The sequence below is a fragment of the Nicotiana attenuata genome, unplaced genomic scaffold, assembly GCF_001879085.1.
Source record: "Nicotiana attenuata strain UT unplaced genomic scaffold, NIATTr2, whole genome shotgun sequence".
NCBI lineage: Eukaryota > Viridiplantae > Streptophyta > Magnoliopsida > Solanales > Solanaceae > Nicotiana > Nicotiana attenuata.
In genome coordinates this window covers 26,789-43,128 of record NW_017676542.1, presented here as the reverse complement: position 1 = coordinate 43,128, position 16,340 = coordinate 26,789, and the positions used below count along the sequence as shown (strand labels likewise).

The 16,340-nt window shown below is 37.8% G+C and overlaps 1 protein-coding gene across 1 annotated transcript; it reads right to left on the bottom strand.

Moving 5' to 3' along the window:
- Positions 1–15,296: 15,296 nt before the first annotated feature.
- Positions 15,297–16,068, bottom strand: LOC109221073 (40S ribosomal protein S14-2). Its single transcript, XM_019385530.1, has one exon. The coding sequence runs from the start codon at positions 15,993–15,995 to the stop codon at positions 15,543–15,545; it is 453 nt and encodes a 150-aa protein (XP_019241075.1). The 5' UTR covers positions 15,996–16,068; the 3' UTR covers positions 15,297–15,542.
- Positions 16,069–16,340: the final 272 nt, after the last annotated feature.

Genomic DNA, 16,340 nt, shown 5'->3' with positions numbered 1-16,340 from the left:
ATCGGCTTTCATTTCTGGTTCTGTCTTGGTGATTTTGCTCTTCTTTTCCCCTTTCTCTTGCCTCGGGGCAACCCCTGGCTTTCTTTCTGCGTCAGGAATAGCAATGATGGCCTTTAATGCCGGATCGAACTCTTTATCCTCACAGATCATCCCAATCACAGGCCCATTATTGTGGGCTGGCAAAGGATTGTTGGTCACATTTGGGACCTCCTCGTCCCTTAGTACTATCTTTCCTTGTTCTATCAAGTCTTCCACGGCTTTTTTCAAAGTCCAACAGTTTTCTGTATCATGCCCCTCAACTCCTGAGTCATAAGCGCATCAGACACCCCGCTGATAGGAAGGCGATTCTGGGTTTTGCCTGTTTGGAGGTATGGGCTGCAGCAGACCCATTTGAACAAGCTTCGAAAACAGACTGGAGTAGGATTCCCCGATTGGGGTAAAGTTTGGTCTCCTGGGTGGTTCACGAGGATGGAAGTTATTTTGTGGAGGACGGGGGTTATAGTGGTTTTGGTGAAGAGGCTGGTTTCTTTGAAATGGAGCTTGGCTTCTATTGGCATGTGGCTGCGGCCGAGCAAAAGGTTGAGCATTCATGACCGCCTACGGTTGAGGAGCAAAAGCCATGTCATGATGAGGGGCATAATGTTGAGGGGTTCTTTCGGAAAACACAGGTCTAGGAGCACGGTGTCTTCTTGCCCCTGATGCTGCCATAAGTGTTTCTTCTTTCTTATTACCTTTGGCCATCCCTCCAGACCCGCCTTTAATGGCTTGGGAGGTTGCTCTAATGGATGACTGGCTCAAGATTCTGCCTGTCTTCAGACCATTCTCCACCATCTCACCGATCTTAATAGCCTCTGCAAAAGGTTTGCCCATGGCTGACATCATGTTCTGGAAATAATCTGCTTCCTGGGCCCGAAGAAATACGGTGACCATTTCCACTTCGTCCATTGGTGGTTTCACCCTCGACGCTTGCTCACGCAACTTAATAGCATATTCCCTGAAACTTTCTGACGGCTTCTTCTTCAAGTTCGCCAAAGAGTTCCTGTCCGGCGCAATGTCGATGTTGTATTGAAACTGCCTTACAAAATCTCTAGCAAGATCGTCCCAAATGTGCTATCGTGAGACATCTTGGTCCATATACCATTCCGAGGCGATGCCTACCAAGCTTTCTCCGAAGTAAGTCATCAACAACTCTTCCTTTCCGCCAGCCCCACGTAATTGATTGCAGTACTTCTTAAGGTGAGCAATGGGATTGCAATGTCCGTCATACTTCTCGAACTTTGGCATTTTAAAACCCATGGGCAGGTGCACGTGAGGGAACATGCACAGATCTGTATAAGAAACACTTTTTTGCCCATTCAAACCTTGCATATTCTTCAAACTCTGTTCAAGGCTTCTCATTCTTTTCGCCATCTTATCTTGTTCAGGAGCTTTGGGAGTTTGATCTTGTCCTGGCGTAAGCTGAAATGGTGGTGGCTGAGAGTAATTATATGTGGGATATTGAGGAGGATCCACTGGAAAGACAGGATTTTGGAAGGTGAAAGCTGAGGGATCAAAGGCGGGCCTTGGCAGTGAGGGTTGTGTTGTAGCAGAGCATGGTGGAGCAGTGAAGATGTTAGGAGCTGCTCCTGCTGGGAACACCTGGGGGAGGACCTCAAAAGGCGTTCCGACGAAGTGAGCGGTCATGGTAGGCTGTCCCAAAGGAGTATGAGGGTGGCTGATGGGGATATTGGAGGTACCCCCGGATCTAGGGAATAGTTCAGGAAATCCAGGGATGGCGCTTGGAGGCTCTCTTCCATTGGTCCAGGCGTCCCACATCTCCATGAGTCAGAGGCGTAGTATCCGGTTCTCTTCCGCTGTGACAGACTCAGATGCCGAGATCCCCGAGATGGGGCTGTCCTCAGAGATGGGGACTGCGGGCAAAGTCATTTCTGTAGACATTTCCATGCTTCCTTTCGATCTGGTAAAGTATTGATGCGATGTCAGCTTACCACAACCAACCACCGTTTCTAAAAGCTAGGCTAGAATTGACAGCAACACACGGTTAGTTTGAGACAAGTAACATATAGGTAATCGCACAGTGGGGTGTGATGCACCTATACAGTTAAACGGATGTCTACATGTTTGCACTGGTTGCATGCGTCATCCCGGTTTTTCTTTTCTATTTTCTCTTCTTTTGATTTCTACCCTCTGCTTTTCTTGCTTTTCTTTCTCTTTCTATTTTTCTCTCAATTTTATTTTCCCTCTATTTTTCATTTTATGCTTTTCCCTTTTCTTTTGCCATGGTTTTCCTCTCGATTTCTTATTTTCTCTTTTTGCGTTTCGTTTCCTCTCTTATTTTTCTTTTATTTCCTTCCTTCGTACTTTCCTTCTCTTTTTTCTCTTTTTTTTCTTAGGGTTACGGTCAAATCCTATGGAGATTGCCTACGTATCATGACCCCGCATGAATCAAACCAAGCGTAGTTCTTGCAAATAAGGTAAATAAGCTAACTCTTCTTTTTTTTTAGGAAATTTGAAAGAAACGCTTTAAAAGAAAAAGGGAAATATTATTTTTTTTTATTTTTGATTTTGATTTTTCTTTTGATTTTTGAAAGAAAGACTTCTACCTTTTCGCTTTATTGAAACTTTGGGAATTTTAGAAGTAAAAATAAATATATTTGTTAGAATTTTCATTTATTTTCTAGACACGAAAGAAAAATATTTTTTTTGGATTTTAAAAGTTGCCTCTTAATTTTCGGAAGAGGGACTTTTATGAAAATATTTTGGATTTTTGAGCAAAAATATTTTTCGGACTCAATTTTCAAAATTTGTATTTTTTTTATTTATTATTTATGAAAGAAAGACATTTAAGGAGTATTTTAATGATTTATTTCGACCTAAAAGGAAAAGTGGCTATTTTTCAAAAATTTTATTTAAGCAAACAAAGACTCGGTTTTGCAGATACGGCCTTTCAGCACTTCGGGAAAGAAGATTTTAAGGTTGTGCCCGCTAACCATTGAAAATGACCCAAGGTGGCTGTTCTTGCAAAAACGGCCTTCCGGCGCCCTTTTGGGGACATTCGGCTTATTTTAAGCAAGAATGGCATCACCTGACTTATTTGTGACAAAAATTAAAATTTTGGTATTTTTGGCTATTTTTGCAAAAGGGTGGTTGGACCCGATGAGGGTTGCTTACGTATCTCACATCCGGTGATAATCAAACCAGCGTAGTTAAGGCAGATTTGCCAAAATCAAAAAATGTATTTTTGAACAACAATTTTCTTCCTATTTTTTTTCAAATATTTTTCTCTTCTCTCTCTCTCTTTTTTCATTTTTTTTTCATTTTTCAAAAATCCGGCATCATTTCGGCACTATTTGGGCATTGGGTTTTTCAAAACAAATGGTCACCCTCACTTAGTCCTAACACTGCTTATTTTCTCAATTTTCACTCATTTAGACAAGCCGGTCAACATGCAAAGCCGAGCAAATAAATGCGCAAGTAGCACGTAAGATGCATCAGGATGGTCAATTCGTTTTAGGTCACCTGTCCTAAACGGACCCAACCCCTGTGTTGAGTCCCCTAAGTCAAATGCATATGATGCAAACAAACGTCCTACTAGGGATCCGGCATGAGGTTTTGTTCTTCTAGGTTTAAACCCTAAGTTTCTTGGTCTAGACCTGGTTTACCCGAGCGGACAACCGAGCCGAGGGGGAGGCAGCGTACCGGGGATACAGAAGCTCCGCCGGCTTAGCAACTTATCCAAACCTTGTTCTAAATTGGGAAAGACTCTAAACAGAAGAGAAGCTACACGAAGTGCACCCTACTCCATGATGTAGAAGACTTAGAGAGAGGAAGGGATTCGCGACAGCTTATATATACAATTTCAACCAATATCAAAGCGGTAAAACATTTAGCACATATAGCATGGAACATGTAGAAAAATCAGATAAAACCAAATATAACAATTATACTAAGCTCAAATTCTTGAACCCTGAATCGAAATTCTGGGTTCGTATCCCCAGCAGAGTCGCCAGAGCTGTCACACCTCCTTTTTACACACCTACCCCGAAGAATAATGTATAAGGGAGTTTTTCCATTCGAAGTGACATTATTCGAAATGGGATTATTTATTTATTTATTTATTAGAGTCGCCACTTGGGATAGGATTGACTTTTAGTGTCTCAAGTCACCGGTTTAACTTGAATCCCAAATCGAGGAAAATTTCGACTTCCCAATTGGAGTCTGCGAACCAGAAATTCTGAATAAGGAATTCTGTTGACCCGAGGGAAGGTGTTAGGCACCCCCGGATCCCGTGGTTCTAGCATGGTCGCTTAAACTATTATAATTGACTAAAAATCTAATTTCTGCATGTTCCAACCTATAGCGCAAGTTTAAGATTATTTACCGTTTTTTAGTTAATTTTTAAAGAAAGTGAACGTCGTTTAAGAACGTATTTTTGGATCACGTCACATGAAATGCACCCGGATCCTCGACTTATTCTTATTCAACGTTTTGGGATTTGGATTTGGGTTGCATGAAATGCACACCCGTATTTAGGAAGGTAAAATTATTAAAAGCGCGCCTAAAGCGACTAGCGAGTTATTATCTTTGCGGAGGCCATGAAAATCGCTAAACGGCACGCCCCGAATTCTAAGTATTTTAATTAAGCATTCAATGAGGGCCCTGCAATTTATGAATTTTTGTTCGGCGCGGCACACCTCAATTTATTTTTAAAGGCCATCCTAAAATAAACCANCAGTATGACGGAAGCCATCCATAAACCCATTCTACTTTATCTGCAGTGAGGGATCTTAAACATGACGACCAGGCCTCAGTATCCTCCGGGAACTCAATACCTGTAACTCGGGTCTCAAACTCTACAATACAACTCAACCCGGTTAAGCCGTAGTTCATATATCCTGTGCGGTGACAAAGATGTTCCTGTATCCATAACTGCAAGAGCAAATTGCAAACTTGAAAGAATTTCTCCCCTTCTCGACATTTGGTCAGAGCTCGGTATATTTCTGCTACAATCAGGGGAGCCACTGTGCTAGTAGGTTTCTTCATGGCAACATCTAGCATTCCTACTATGCCAAGGTCTATGTGACCATCTTTTCTAGGACAAATTACCACTCCCAAGAAGGCCACCATGAAGGCCTATACCCGCCGGGCTTCCCATTTTGTCCTAATTTCCAGCATGTGTTAGTCCTGTATTGGGTTCCTCAAAACCTTTGGGGTTACCATACCGGTGATATAGGAAATGTAGTGTACAACATCCTTCTGCCAGATGAGGGTCCTGAATATCCCGACTGATGTTCAACAAGTCCAAAAACCTATGAAGAGTTATCGGTCGTGGGGCCAAAGGGTATCTACCGCGGAAGTTCCCGTTGAGACCGGCATATCCGGCAATTTCTTCCAATGTGGGTGTGAGTTCAAAATCTGAAAACCGGAATACATTACGGGTCGGGTCCCAAAATGGTATCAGTGCCTCAATGACATCCTTCCTTGGTCCGATTTTCAATAAATCTACAAGACCGCCCAGGCTTTTAACCACAGTATCCCTGCTTCCTTTTCCCAAGTCATGCCACCACATATGGAGTTTCAAAGGGATCTCGCTCAGGACTGAGAAGGTTTCGATGTCACTTGAATTCATCCTGCACATTATTTAGGGGAACTTAATGATTTATTTTGAAAAATGGCTATTTGTGCAAAAATTCTTTATTCAGAGAATAAGGACTTGGATTTGCAAATACGGCCTTTCAGCACTTCTGGGAGGAAGATTTTAAGGCTGTGCCCGCAAACCATTTAAAAATGACTCAAGGTGGCTATTCTTGCAAAACGGCCTTCCGGCGTCCTTTTGGGGACATTCGGCTTATTTAAACAGGAATGGCATCACCCGACTTATTTATGACACAAAATTGGCATTTTTTGGTTATTTTTGAAAAAGGAAGGGTTGGACCCGATGAGGGTTGCCTACGTATCTCACATCCGGTGAGAATCAAACTGGCGTAGTTCGGGAGATTTGCCAAAATCAAAACTATTTTGACCAACAATTTTTTTTTCTATGTTTGCAAATATTTTCCCTTTTTTTTTTTTATTTTCTCTCTTTTTTTTTTCATTTTTCAAAATCCGGCAGCATTTCGGTACTATTTGGGCATTGTGGTTTTTTCAAAACAAATGGTCACCCTCGCTTAGTCCTAACACTGCTTATTTTCATAATTCACTCATTTAGACAAGCCGGTCAACATGCAAATCCGAGCAAATAAATGCGCAAGTAGCACGTAAGATGCATCAGGATGGTCAATTTATTTCAGGTTATCTGTCCTAGACGGACCCAACCCCTGTGTTGAGTCCCCTAAGTCAAATGCACATGATGCAAACAAACGTCCTACTAGGGATCCGGCATGAGGTTTTGTTCTTCTAGGTTTAACCCTAGGTTTATTGGTCTAGACCTGGCTTACCCGAGCGGACAACTCGAGCCGAGGCGGAGGCAGCGTACCGGGGATACAGAAGCTCCGCCGGCTTTGCAACTTATCCAACCTCGTTCTAAATGGGAAAAGACTCTAAACAGAAGAGAAGCTACACGAAGTGCACCCTTCTCCATGATGTAGAAGACTTAGAAAGAGGAAGGGATTCGCGACAGCTTATATATACAATTTCAACAAATATCAAAGCGGTAAAACATTTAGCACATATAGCATGGAACATGTAGAAAATCAAATAAAGCCAAATATAACAATTGTACTAAGCTCGAATTCTTGAACCCTGAATCGAAATTCTGGGTTCGGCTCCCCAGCAGAGTCGCCAGAGCTGTCACACCTCCTTTTTTACACACCTACCCCGAAGGGTAATGTATAAGGGAGTCTTTCCATTTAAAGTAACATTATTCGAAATGGGATTATTTATTTATTTTATAGAGTCGCCACTTGGGATAGGACGGGTTTTTGGTGTCCCAAGTCACCGATTTAATTTAAATCCCAAATCGAGGAAAATCTCGACTTCCCAATTGAAGTCTGCGAACCAGAAATTCTGAATAAGGAATTCTGTTGACCCGAGGGAAGGTGTTAGGCACCCCCGGATCCCGTGGTTCTAGCACGGTCGCTTAAACTATTATAAATGGCCTAATATCTGATTTTAAAACATGTTCATCCTATAGTGCAATTTTAAAAATATTTACCTCTTTTTAATTGATTTTAAAGAAGGTGAACGTCGTTTAAAGCGTGTTTTTGGATCATGTCACATGAAATGCACTTGGATCCTCGACACCTTTTATTCAACGTTTTGGGATTTGGATTTGGGTTGCATGAAATGCACACCCGAATTTAGGAGGGTGAAATTATTAAAGAGCGCGCCTAAAGTGACTAACGTATTATTAACTTTGCGGGAGGCCATGAAAATTCGCTAAATGGCACGTCCCGATTTCTATGGATTTTAAGACGTAATTAAAGAGGGCCACGCAATTTATGAATTTTGTTTGGCGCGGCACACCTCAATTTATTTTTAAAGGCCATCCTAAAATAAACTATTATTCTCCATTAGTGATTGTCTCTAGAGGCCTAATTAATTAACCTTACGGATTTGTCATTATTTAGAGCAGTAAAAGTCCGAGCCTCAAGATCAAGTCCAAATTTAAACAAGGGAAATTTCTATTGTTGAAAATCCCTTAGTTCAAATCTGCCACCTAAATTGAAGGCCCAAAGCTTATATTACAATTTGAATCAATAGCCTTACTTAAGGCCCCTAGCCTACGGGGCTGCGAAATTGGCCCAAAACAAAACAGAACAAGGCAAATCCGTTCAGCCTTATGAAGGGCTGTCTAATGCTGGGCCTAAGGATCTGCCTAAATGGGAGATACTCCTGATGGTTCGTAGTGCTGCCAAACGCCATAATTCAAAGCTAAGCATTTTGGGCTTGTTATTATGCAAATGGGCCCAATTCTTATTTAACAAGAGGCTTCCATGTTGGGCTCGTGAATGAACCCAAGCCGGATGCAAGTTCTATTTGGGTATTGAAGTAATGATTTTGGTCACAACTAGACTTGAACAAATTCAATTGTTTGAAGTTCAAAACTCACGTATATTTCAACTTATTTGCATACTGATAATTCCGAAATTTTATAGCCATCTAGCCTTAGTTAATACTCTTCAAAGCCATGGTCTGGAAAACTAGAAGTAATTACTGGTATTCATTTCTGATTTTAACAAACAACATGATAAGCACATTAGGGTAATCAGTCCCTATAGTTACAGGTGATACTTCGATTTTCAATGACAAATACACATGCTGCTTTCAGATTCAAATCATGATAATATATTCTAATACTTTTAATAAGACTAAACTAATACTATTGAGCCACTATCATATTCTAAGCTTAAGTTTCAAATATGATAATAAAACTAAAACTAATTAAGTCCAACATTATTCAACGGGATAGCCATATAGTTCTATGAAAATCCAGCAGTCCATATAGTCCTATTAATACAAATGAAGCAATTGTCCGAATAACACTATTAAGCTAAGTATCTAAGCTAAATAACAACAGCAGGAAATCCATGTGAAAACCAGCAATTCTTCATCATTTAACTTCAAAATGTGATCATACATGTTGATCTAATCTTCAACATCACTTGAGTCTAAGAATGTACCTGGACATTGGAATAGAAATGAAGAAATGGAAGGTCAGCTAAGCAGTACTAGACAGCAACAATAAATTCAGCAGAAAACAGCAACTTCAAGTCCAAAAACCCAGGAAAATCAGGACTAAATACAATAGACTTCCAGACTAAGCTTCAATCAACCAAAACTCACCTGAATTTTGAAAACCTAGCTTGATGAACCAATGCAATTGCCTAGAAACAGATCTGGACCCCTTTTTTTGAATTTTCAGTAATCGTTTTTGCAGTAGTTTGAAACTTGGATTTGAATTTTGATTATCCTAAGCTCTAGAATTTGATTTATTTTTTTGAAATTTTCAGAGTTTGGATCTCTCTAGACTGCTGAAGCTAGTTTTTTGAATTTCAAATTTCAGAATTTTCTAGCTTCTCCCAACTTTATGACCTCAAAACTTCTAAACTTCTAAAACTTGTGAAACAAGGCAAGGGGTACCTTTTATAGGCAAAGTCTTAGGGCAACTATCAGATTTTTCCTTTTGCACCTTAAGCTCCCTTATTATTTTCAGATTTTAACTACTTAGTCCTTTACTTATTGGCTTATTGCCCAAGTTATACTATTAACTTCCTGAAATTTTAATCAGGACCCCATCTAGAAGGTTCTAGTGGTTTCCAATTTCAATTACTGCACTATTCTCTATTTTGAAATACCTATACTACCCTTGTCCTTACCCCTAAATTACATAACCTAGTCAACTAACCCCCAATCCTCCTACCTTGGTCAAATAACCATGGTTAATTACTCACAGGGACTGAAAGGTTCAGCTATAACCAAATTCAATTATAACAAAAGCTCTGAAATCTGAATTAACTACTGAATTCCGGATTGAAAACTACTACTATCTATTATCAGTCAAACCAAAAATTAAGAAATGAACAAAATTAACACAGAATCAGTAAGAACAGAGGAGAAAAGAAAAATCGAACACTAGCAATCGAAGAACAGGCAGAAGTACTAATTGAATTATCAAAACTAAACTAATCAAATAAAACTATGTAATTAAGCAGGAAACAAAATCAAAGACTTAATCATGTGTTAACAACAAACTAAATAGACCTAAGAAAAACAGGGAACAAACTCAAGAAATAATCCTGGGATCAATTCGGAACCCTAGCTTAAACCTAATGAAAGAAAGAGAAGAATGAAAGGAAGACACGAGGACTCACCAACTAGGCTTGATTCCTGACCCTCAACTCTGATTTGGTCTTCACTTGAATGCCTTCGAATAGGACTCCTAAATAATATTATATGCCGGTTCTTTAACAAAACAAACACATAATATTATTTTGGAACCATTTGAACACTGATAAACCCTCGAATCTGCGACTCAAACTTTGGCCTAATCCCTAGATTTGGGATTCGAAGGATTTAAGCCGGGTTTGAAGGAATCCGTTTTGAGATTTGGGAAGAGGGGGCTAAGGCGAGTCTGGGGTGTAAGTTTGGTGGGGTTTGAAAGCGACGCCGCCACCAGAGAACAAAAGCGGCGGCTAGGGTTCATGGCTTCAAACAAAGATTCGAGGGGTTTGGGTGTGTTTTGAGGGAAACGGGGGTCGGATTTGGAGATGGGAGGAGGAGAGGAGGTTGTGGTGTTAATTCGGCGGCCATCAGAGGCGGTGCCACCAGGGGGAGACGGTGGAAAAAGGGGCGGCGGGATTAGGGTTCTTGAGAGAGGGGGGTTCGAGAGAGACGAGTGAGGGGGTAAGGGGGGCTTCCGACAGTTTTATACCCTAATCCTCATCAGTTCCGGACCGTTGGATTGACGAGATCCAACGGTCGTGATTAAAATAGGCGAAACGGCGTCGTTTTGAGCATAAAAAAGCTGGACCGGGTTGGGAGCTCGAGTTTGACTGGGCTGGACGGGTTGGGGTTGATTAAGGGGTTTTGATTTGGGCTTGAATCACATTTGGCCCAAAACATGGGTCTTTAATAAGACCTCTATTTTGCATTTTCCCTTTTTTTTTTCTTATTGTTATTAGTTATTTTATGAACAAAGACCTGATTTTAAATCTAGAATGAAACTAATTAATTTCAAAAATTAACTAAATCCTAATTTTAAAAAGAAAACTTAAGTAAAAATGCAACATGACTATTTTTGTTATTTTCTGTTATTTTGTAATATTAATTAACTAATAAAACTAAAAATATAAAATGCAGTCCAAAATGCAAAGGTACTATATTTTTGTATTTTTTATGAATCATACCAACTAAAGATGCACATAAAAATGCAAACAAACACAAATTTATGCAATCAAATCCTAAAAATCGGAAAAATCCTAATTTTATGTATTTTATAGGAATAATTCAAGCGAGGCAAAGATCACGTGCTCACAAGATGAAAATGTAACATCTTTATAATTGCTTTTATTTTTATACTTCCTCTTCCCTGTTGCTATGGTTGATAAATTTTCTAAACTTTTGAAGTACATAAAAATGCAAGCGTGAGATTATGTGCTTCGTACCCTTATTTCTCTGTCGGTTTGTAACGTTACTTTCATAATTATTTATTAATTTCTAGCAATCCTCAAATAGATGAAACTATCTACTTGAAGTGATTATGTATTGTAGACTTATTTCTACTTCTGTTTCTGATTACCAATTTCCAGCACTAACGAATTATTACCAATATAATACATCCTAATAATTAATCTAAGGAAAAAAAATATTATGTTCCTCCTATATGTCTCTGAGACTGCTGCAAATCCTAAAAATATGCATATTCTGTCAAAACAATTTACAATGTTTCTTGACAATTGTTTAGTCTCTTAAACTACTGCAAATTCTGAAAATATGCATATATACTTCCGTAATATGCCTATGCAAAAAGGGAGTATATAAAGGCTTCAGTTTTACTGTAACCATATGTTTTGCTTCATCCTTAATTTATAAGGTTTATTTTAATAGATTAAATGAGTACTTTCATCACATGATCAACAATCTAATTTCATAGGAGATAAAATATTACATAGTCAATTTCCCTAATTCAACAGAATTCTATCACACTTATTTTATCTTTCCACATAGAGGAAGCGCCCCTGTCCAAGAACACAAAGCAATATTTTGGAGTTTTGCGTGATTGTAGTTAGTGTAAAAAAAGTTGTATTGATCTTGACATAAAATTTTATCAGAAACAATGTGGGATTAATTAAATCATTTTCTCAGTAGCTGTATATAGATGTTTGTTTCTGATTTGTGTTGTCAAATTTTATGGTTTGTAACCCTTTCATTTCTTTAGTAGGCTAGGGTAATCTAAGGCAAGGGAATTCTGGAACTGTTTTTATCTTCAAGGATATCATATCTTAATGCATGCTTCATCCATTGCCAGAAGTAGTCTGATTTTTAAATCAATAGGAACAAATTATATGAGTTTCAGGTCCTACGCTTCATTTTGCTCATATTTGTTAATGACATATATCCCATTTATTGAGTTGTCCATATTTGTTTAATGGAACTTTTGTGCTTTCCCATGTAATTTGCTTTTTCATAGGTTTTGTGCTGTAATCCAAGTCGTATTTATATGGTTTCAGTTCTATTATGCAGTTCTCATTGTGATTACATTGCAGATGCAAAGCAGCTTATTGGCAAGAGGTTTAGTAATGCATATGTATAGGATGACATGAAATTATGGTCTATTAAGGTTTTTCTTGGACCTGGTGATAAGCTAATGATTGTTTTAAAACAGCAGGAGCGAAGAGATGCAGTTTGTTGCTGAAGAAATCTCTTCTGTGGTGCTGACAAAGATGAAGGAAATTACTGAAGCCTACCTTGGCTCATCTGTCAAGAATTCCATGGTGAATGTGAGTGCATACTTCACATATCCATACATTATGACATGGAATGATTTGCATCTAATTATTGAGTAGCAATTTAAGTATTTGTCCTGATAGAAGTTAGCCTTTGGAGCTGTTGATGAATCTATATTACTATTTATAATGACAGCATCTTGATACCGAGAATAGAAATTATAAGTTGAAAGCTCTACCTTTATTTTTGCTGATCTCATAGTTCCTTCCAATTGTCAATGTATAGGCTCAATACTAAAAAGTTCCAAATAAATTTTTTTTTCCAAATGTTATACTTTACATCTTTCGCGCAACACTCGGGTACGGATACTAGTGATTTGAGAATAGAAGAGTAGGCAAGTTATAGAATATTTAACTTCAGCTATTTTTTAAATTTTTTTGTACATTTTTAATGCGTTTATTTTAAACGTTTTTGAATTTTAAGATGACTATTCTAAGTTCCTTTACAAAATTCGTTAAATCTGTTTTTACCAGAAATGACTTTTTCATTGTGCTCTTAGTAGAATCAAGTTTTTAATTTTAAATGTTTTTAAATTTCAAATTAGATTAGTCGATTAGATGCCTATTATCAAAGTGCCTTCTCAAAACAGCTAAATCTATTTTGCCAGGACTTCTCCATTTGTATTCTTGTTGGAATTCAAGATTTTTGCTTAACTTAAAGTCATTTGGCTTTGTAAATCCCAAGGAATTTACCATACACCCAACAAAAAAGGAGTATAATTTTACTCCATCAAATCATCCAACACAAACTGGGTTAGATAGATGGATGGTAATTAAAATATGGAAAACTACACTATCTCATTCAAAGTACATCCTAGAAAGAAAGTTAAAATTATATAGATCCTGTGCGACGCCATAGTTCAGTGCCAGTCTTTAGAAATCCAGAGGTAAAACTTTCATGAAACCTGTACCCACTTTTTAATTTTTTTAACTTGGGCTTCAGATCACTGAGCAGGCTAAATTTAGATCGTTGCTGCTGCCCGCTGTTGTTGCTACTGCTTTTTCTTCTCCTTTTTTATTTCCTTAATCTGGCGTAGATGGACATAAAAGAACAACCTCCTTAATCACAAATCTTTGTGTGCTTTGGTATCAAAAGCGCCATCCAAAAGAACTTTGTTTACCCATTATGTTTTCCAAATTGTTCCCAGGTATGTCTATTTTCCTTTCAATTTCATTGTTACATCACTCAACAGGTAACTGTTGGGATATACTATTAACCATGCGGTTTAGATATAGTATTATATTTTATTTTTTATGGAACAATTATTTATTTAATTTATTCAATTCAATAAAGTACTATTTTAAATAGATCATTTGTTACATGTGCGTCCTTTTAGTTATGTAGTAGACAATTTAGTGTATGGAGTCTTAGCTCATGCACAGAAGATTAAATTGTTGGTTCTCATAATTAATAAATTATGTTCACAATCAAAGATATTATTGGACAAAATATCGTGATGATTGTAGCACAAGATTATCGTACAATTTATCTTGATTATGGGAGTAGTTTTACTCCAACTTCTTGTGCTAGTATACTCAGTGTATATTGAACGGACCAAGTAGAGAAAAGATGTTTTTGTACTGAATATGTAAAACATTTTCCCTAATTCATTAAATGAGCTTATACTCCTAATCTTGATATAATTATTATGATCAATGTAATTTATTTATTGTTTTGATTTATCAAAAGATACGACTCTATTTAGAGTTAGTGTATGCCTAATAGATTGGACAATAATGAATAACATTTGTGAATAATAATTAGTTGATAGAATCCATGACTCGGTTTTGAGTTTGATGATACCCCTTTATCTAAGCTTATAAGTTTTCATGTGAAAACCCGGCCAGTGGATTTTGTATCCGTCACATGAAATAGTTTAAGCGGAATTGTAAAGGATTTAATTAGTTGGTTAAATTAAATTTTTAGTGATTTAATTTAATTAACTGGTATTTGAGATCTTAATATGGGGAGTTAAAATAAGTGTTATTGAATTTTCGAAATTCATATTGAGGAGTTCAATTGCAGTTTTTTAGTGGAATAAATTGCAATTAATTATAGTAAGGATTAATTCATGCTAATTTCGAATTAATGCTATAATTGGTAGCCTCTTATTATTTCTGTGGCCCCTGCTATACCTAGTAAAAACCTGGACAAGACTTGGGAAAAAAGTCATCTAGTAGAGCTGGAGTAGGATTCTACTTGTAAAAGCAGAATCCTACACGTTTTTGAAGCTAAATTTCGTCCAAAATAAGTCTATTAAAGGAAGACTAATTTCACCCAATAACTGACCTTTTTATTGTTGTATTATTCTTGCCCACCCAAAAGCAAAAATCGTCCAAGTAAGATCAGTGCAACTATTTCAAGAGGTTAATGCTTCTAATCTCGTTATTATTGCGTTGTCTAATTTACATGTATTTAATGCCTGAATTGTATGCTTGCTTCCGCTGCACATGTTCTAGCAGCAACTTGGTTGCTCTTCTAATGAAGCAGACATATGATTTGTGGGGCAACAATTGTGGGTTTAAGTTGGCTCGAGTATTATAAAGATACTTTCACATTTTTATGTCTGAAGTTTAGGCTTTGAAAAGCTTAACTTCAAATTAAAAATCTGAAATTGCATTGAAGAAATTAAACTACTTAAGATTTTAATTTCTGAAGTGCATTTGAAGGATAGAACAATTTCAGATTTGATTTCTAAAGCTCAATTGAAGAGATTGAACTACTTTAGATTCGGGCAGGTACACCTTGCAAAATTTTGTGCAATGCAAGTATAACTTCAATGGTGGCCCAAAAAATAGGTATATATGAAAATGCCCCCAATGCCTAATAGGATGGTAGGTATCCGAAACTAAAGCAAACGCGATGAATCATTTCTACTACAAGCAGATGAAATATAACTAGATTGTAGGCCACAATTCATAGTCTTCATAAATGTTTCACAAATTTAACCACGAAAAAGGAAGCAAAATCTATAGGCAAGGCCAACGTCAATAGAACTACATAGTAGATGAGCAAGATTTAAGATCATATCAAAACTAACACCTGCAACATTCTCAACAAGAATCCGATTTTGCTTCTTGACAAGAGCAGCAAGCTTACAGCCTTCTTCCTCTCCTACCACCCTTTCTACGGGTGCTATCAGTAGGAATTGGTGTTACATCCTCTATACGGCCAATTTTCATCCCTGAGCGAGCAAGAGCCCTGAGAGCAGACTGAGCACCAGGCCCAGGTGTTTTAGTCTTGTTTCCACCTGTAGCTCGAAGCTTAATGTGAAGTGCATTAATGCCAAGCTCCTTGCATCGCTGAGAAACATCTTGTGCAGCAAGCATAGCAGCATATGGGGAAGATTCATCCCTATCGGCTTTGACCTTCATACCACCAGTAATACGAACCATTGTTTCCCTTCCAGACAAATCAGTCACGTGAATGAAAGTGTCATTGAATGATGCAAAAATGTGGGCAACACCAAAAACAAGCTCTCCCTCTCTCGTAGCAGGTCCAAGGGTGACAGTCTCTTCCTTTGGCTCCCTAGTCCTCCTCTTCGACATGGTGTTGTTGCTGATGAGACTTCTGCTGGTCTTGAATACAGAGGTTGGTTCAATTCAGACTTCAGAGGAGGGGGTTTAGGGTTTTTTTTTTTTTTAGCAAAATCCACTAGGCATAGCCTAGGGTTATTTTTTATTTATAGCCAACAAAGTAAAGGAAAACAAAATGTCATGGTATCCTACCAAATGTAACGAAAATAAAATTGAATTCTACATAATTCCTATTATCAAAATTGAGCAATATACTCAAAAATTGATATCACAAGATATCTATTAAAAGGAATATCACATTGGCTCACAAGTTGACTAAAATTGTTTAGTTTTTAGGGTTTTTTTTTTTTTTTTTAG